Source organism: Morone saxatilis, unplaced genomic scaffold, assembly GCF_004916995.1.
Source record: "Morone saxatilis isolate NCDOM2014 unplaced genomic scaffold, NCSU_SB_2.0 Contig17, whole genome shotgun sequence".
Classification (NCBI taxonomy): domain Eukaryota; kingdom Metazoa; phylum Chordata; class Actinopteri; family Moronidae; genus Morone; species Morone saxatilis.
Genome location: NW_023339729.1, coordinates 1,652,081 through 1,657,152, shown reverse-complemented (window position 1 = coordinate 1,657,152; position 5,072 = coordinate 1,652,081). Strand labels below are relative to the sequence as shown.

Below are 5,072 nucleotides of genomic sequence, written 5' to 3'. Positions count from 1 at the left end.
GTGTGTGTTTCTTTGTGTGTGTTAGTGATCCAGTGCCCTTCTGTCTGTAGTAAAAGTATTGGACTTCCAGAGCATGGGAACTTGGTGACACCAATCAGAGCTAGAACAACAAAAAAGAGCTAGAGGCTGTGTTTAATGTGCCTCACTGTAAAAGTCTCTCCAACATTATTGGCATAATGGAGTGGCCAATGTGACTTTTTGTACATTTTTTAAATGAAGCTGCCAGTAGTTTGTGTTTTTGGCCAATATAATGTAGCTCTGGTTCCACACCTCTGAATTGCTGCCCACATCACTGTTTTTCCCACCAATTCAAATAGGTCCAATCTAGTGTTGTGCTTATTGATGGCATTTTAAGATCTCTCCACTAAGACTTTTTTGCAGTTGCAGATTGCACTCCCTCGCTTCACCCTCCCCCTCCAAACGCGACGGTGAAACTACTGTGACTGTGAAACACGTGAAAAACATGAATGCCCCTTTCTAAAGCCAGTGTTTGGTTTCTCCCTTCGAGGCTACTGTAGAAACATGGCAGTTCAACATGGAAGGCGACTTGTGGCATCTGTAGATAAAACGACTTATGCTAGGGTAGCGAAAACACAACAATTCCTACATTCATGTGATACATATGTTTACATTAATAAAAACATACCTATGAATATTATATTCTATTTCTGCCAATAGATCCCCCCAAATGTTACACAGTGGAGCTTTTATATAGTCAATGATGGAAGAAAGCAAAGGGTTGGTATGTCAGTGCAGCCTCTATTTCTTAATTTCCCTCTCTTGGTCTCTCTGACTCACTCACATATATAAACACTTGTAAACAGTTTATGAATGGCTGCGCTCTTCCAAAAGAAAGAATGTTAACCTTGTGTGTGTAGCAATCTGTCCTTATTTGCATGAAGCACACATGTTTGCTAATGTCACAAACACATGATTTCCTTGTGGGGAAACAAGACAAACGCTCTTTGAGCGATTATTAACCTCACCAAAGTCACTCAAAAGAGCGACACAGATTCAGTTTGAAAGAGACATCAAATCAGAATCAGAAATACTTACTACTATTGATCCCAGGGGGGAAATTGTTAACTGTAAAAGGCAGAATGCACAGTTGGCACATGCGCACTTAATGTTTATGGAGTGTGCATGTGCGGACTGTGTAAGTGCTACTAACGTTTGTTTATGCTACCCTATGGGATTTTTGATCACTAGTGGAGTAATACAGAAGTGTATTAGTGAGTCTTGTGTTAGTAATTGTGCTAGTGATACTAAAGCATTTAACCAACTTGCACACAAGCCCAAAGGTAATGCGACAGTTGACAGGTAGCGCTGGGCCACCAAAGGTCAGCTGATCATCAGTTTTACGATGCAGGCTTCAAAATGTTCCAAACCGAAAACTCTACAGGGTACATTTCATTTCTGATGAGGTAATTTGGCCTTAAGTGGTCCCTGGTCGGTCCTTGTCGCCATGACGCTCAGACTGCAATAGAAACGTGACAGTTTAGTGGAGTTTCATAAAAGTAAAATAACTTAATCGATCAGAGGCTTATGACTTTTACTTTTCTGTTGTTTTGTTTTTTTATAACTGAAGTTTATTGTTGGAGCAGCTGATTGCAGCCCAGGCCAGAAAAGAAAGTCTTACTGTCATAGCCTTGATTTTAATGGCATTTGATGACTATATTTTAAACATGTATAAGGTTCTACGAGATCTCTTGAACAGATTTTTTGGCAAAAGCATTTAAGAAGGGAACTTTTTTATCTATATTGCTATATTGTGTAGGTTTCCACAACCAAATATAATGGAAATATCATACCAAAAATCCAAAATATACAGTAAATGCTTTTCATGACCACAGGTATAATCATGAAATCTGGAAAACAGGAAAACTTGAAATCCTGAGTCTACAATAAAATGTGACGGGCACTATTGCGTGTCGTGAGCAGGTCAGTTAGTGGTAGACTTCTGAGCCCTCAGCCATCCATGTATCCAGATGGAACAACTGCATGTCCTGCAAGGAGGATTTTGTAGCTTTTAGTTCAGATCTAGGACAAACCGCACTGGTCAATCGTGTAATTTTAGCTGTTTTTGGCAAACAGCAGATCTAGGTAACAAGGCCACACGGCTGTTTGCTAGGCAGCTGCTGCACACAGAGGAGCACGTTTACAACTTTGACAGGAAGGAGAGAAGTGAAGTGCTTTGCTTGTTTAAGCCACAGTGTCTGTTAAGTTGCATCTCCAAACAGGCCAATTCACACCACAAGCTTAGACTCTCTTCTCAGAAGATTGGAGGTGAAAGTGTATGGAATCAAATGGGTCTGGATGAATCTGTGCAGAAGGATTCACAAATGTAGTTTATGATTTGTATGTAAATGCACACAAAAATATTGGTTGTATGGTTGTATATCAATGTAAAATAACCATAGAAAGTTCACAAATGGCTAGTAAGTATTGGATGCATCTAAGGTTTCTCACTATTCTTGGCTTATATTAGAATTTTTTTTGTCTCAGTTGGTGATAAGGTCCCAGCGGACATCAGGCTGACGTCCATCCGTTCCACCACTCTGAGGGTGGACCAGTCCATTCTGACGGGGGAGTCTGTGTCAGTGCTCAAACACACAGACCCTGTACCAGATCCCCGAGCTGTCAACCAGGACAAGAAGAACATGCTCTTCTCTGTAAGTCTTTTGGAATTCACTTTCTTATTCATACACCTTTTCCTAATTCACATACAAAAAACATAAAACACACCACCAGGAAAAAGACTGAGATGAATGAGGCTATAAAGTGTTTCAGTAAACTAACTTGAAAGATACAGTTGGCAATATTCTATATTTATGTCATATCTGTAAGCCACACTGTTGCACTGGATGACATGTTCATTTCTACCATGAACATACTCACTGTAGTTTATTTTGACTCAGCCCGACACACACCGTCCTGCTTCCACAAATACTCACTAGAGAACCAAATGTGGATTAATCCACCGCTGGAAATAGTCCCAAACAAATGCACCACATGATGGTTAAAAGATAAAAGTGACATATATACACATCTTAAGTTAGATAAAGTTAGCAGAACATGTAAGAGATGTAAGCTGTAAGTATTTGTGCCTTTTATCTAGCACACAGCATATCTAAGTACAGGAAAGGAGGAAGTTAACCAATGCTTGCTTAACTGTTATTGGAGCACAGAGCAAAAAGGGGCAGGACTTAAAGCCAGTACTATCCTTTAACTACAGTGCTGGAACAAATATGTTTACCTTACATCTCTACCTCAGTAATTATCCCCTCTTTTAAACATTGATTTATATTTAATTCATTTGAATTTAATATATTGCTCACTTACTTAGGCAGCAGTCAATGAACACCTAAAACCTGAGCTCTGGAGCTCTAAGAGAAAAGACTTGCAGTGGTGTAGAGCATTTATCTGCTTTTCTACACTTAGAGCTGTATTTAGGTGGATCAAACACAAGGTGCATCGCCTTACTTACCAGCATTATGTTTTATGCACAAAAATGTTGGAATGGTCTGATGACATACATGATTTCCTACATACATAATTAATCTACTGCAAAATTTGTTAAATATGATGAGATAAGATATCAACAAAAAAGTCTGAAAGAAAATAGAAAATAGTTGCTGTAAATGACAAGAATATCTCTATAAATAAATAGACTCTACAAAGAAGCAACAGTGTGATAGAGTTTAGCAGACATGACCAGAGTGTGTGAGAGGGAAGATGAGCATTTTTTTGATGGGACAAAGCAGCCATGGGTGAGGTGTGTGTCATATTATCTCTGTCAGGCCTCAAAGGCTGCTGAGTCACCAGGTGGTCTGTGGTCAAAGAACAACAGCTATTGATGTTTTATTTAGCACCATCACTCTGACAGACTACAGACCCACCAGTTGTTTTTGTTGGCGTGGTGATCTGAGTACTGCCGACTTTAGAACCTGCTATTAAAGTACACTCAAATATTAGATTGCGCTTTGACTGCTGTATGTTGGAGAACACACAATGTGCAGTTGAGTTATTACCCTTTCTGACCTTTGCCCAAGGGTACCAACATTGCAGCTGGGCGAGCCATCGGGGTTGTCGTGGCAACAGGTGTGCAAACAGAGATTGGGAAAATCCGAGATGAGATGGCCTCCACCGACCCTGAAAGGACCCCACTACAGCAGAAACTAGACGAGTTTGGAGAACAGCTGTCTAAGGCAAAGACCACCTGTGTTTTTTTGTGTATTTGAGTGCTTTGGGTCATTTTGGACTTTTTGATTCTTAATAAATTGGGGCCCATAATGTAATGAATTTACCTTTCTGCCTGACACATGTCTTGTTGTAACCTGCAGGTGATCAGTGTGATCTGTGTGGCAGTGTGGGCCATCAACGTGGGACACTTCAATGACCCGGTCCATGGAGGCAGCTGGCTGAGAGGAGCTGTTTACTACTTCAAGATTGCTGTCGCACTGGCTGTAGCTGCCATACCGGAAGGTCAGACATCTGTCTGTGCAGAAAAGTCACTTCATACAATTGTATATACTATGTTTTTACAACTGACCCTTCCGAGGGTCTTAGAAGATGTGACTATATGTCGCTTTCTCATCACCATCCTCTGACCATGTCTTCTCAGGCCTCCCAGCAGTCATAACTACCTGCCTGGCACTGGGCACCAGGAGGATGGCCAGGAAGAACGCCATCGTCCGCAGCCTGCCGTCAGTGGAGACGCTGGGTTGCACCTCTGTTATCTGCTCGGACAAGACAGGAACACTGACCACCAACCAGATGTCAGTCTGCAGGGTAAGATGTGGGAATGTAACAGGAATGTTACATACGTCCACCTTGTAGTAAAATTACTACAAGCTGTGTGCCAGTCAGCCTGATTTAGCTCTCATATGATTGATATGATACAGTCTTATTTATTACAAACTTGTTATGGCATTGATCAGTAATACACGAGGGGAGCATCCAAAAAGAGTCAACATAGTGTCAGTGACTTGAAAATCTATGGGACTACTACAAAGTAACAACTGATGGCTTTTCATGTTAAAATTAAATTAACAAAGAATTACATTCTGTCT

At 40.7% G+C, this 5,072-nt stretch overlaps 1 protein-coding gene across 1 annotated transcript in view; it reads left to right on the top strand.

Moving 5' to 3' along the window:
• si:dkey-28b4.8 (sarcoplasmic/endoplasmic reticulum calcium ATPase 2) overlaps positions 1-5,072 on the top strand; it is a 27,668-nt gene that overhangs the window by 8,420 nt on the left and 14,176 nt on the right. Inside the window, exons 7-10 of the mRNA XM_035660195.1 lie at positions 2,506-2,672; positions 4,053-4,208; positions 4,344-4,485; positions 4,625-4,791. Coding sequence (XP_035516088.1) covers positions 2,506-2,672; positions 4,053-4,208; positions 4,344-4,485; positions 4,625-4,791 — 632 coding nt within the window. The remainder of the gene's footprint in view (positions 1-2,505; positions 2,673-4,052; positions 4,209-4,343; positions 4,486-4,624; positions 4,792-5,072) is intronic.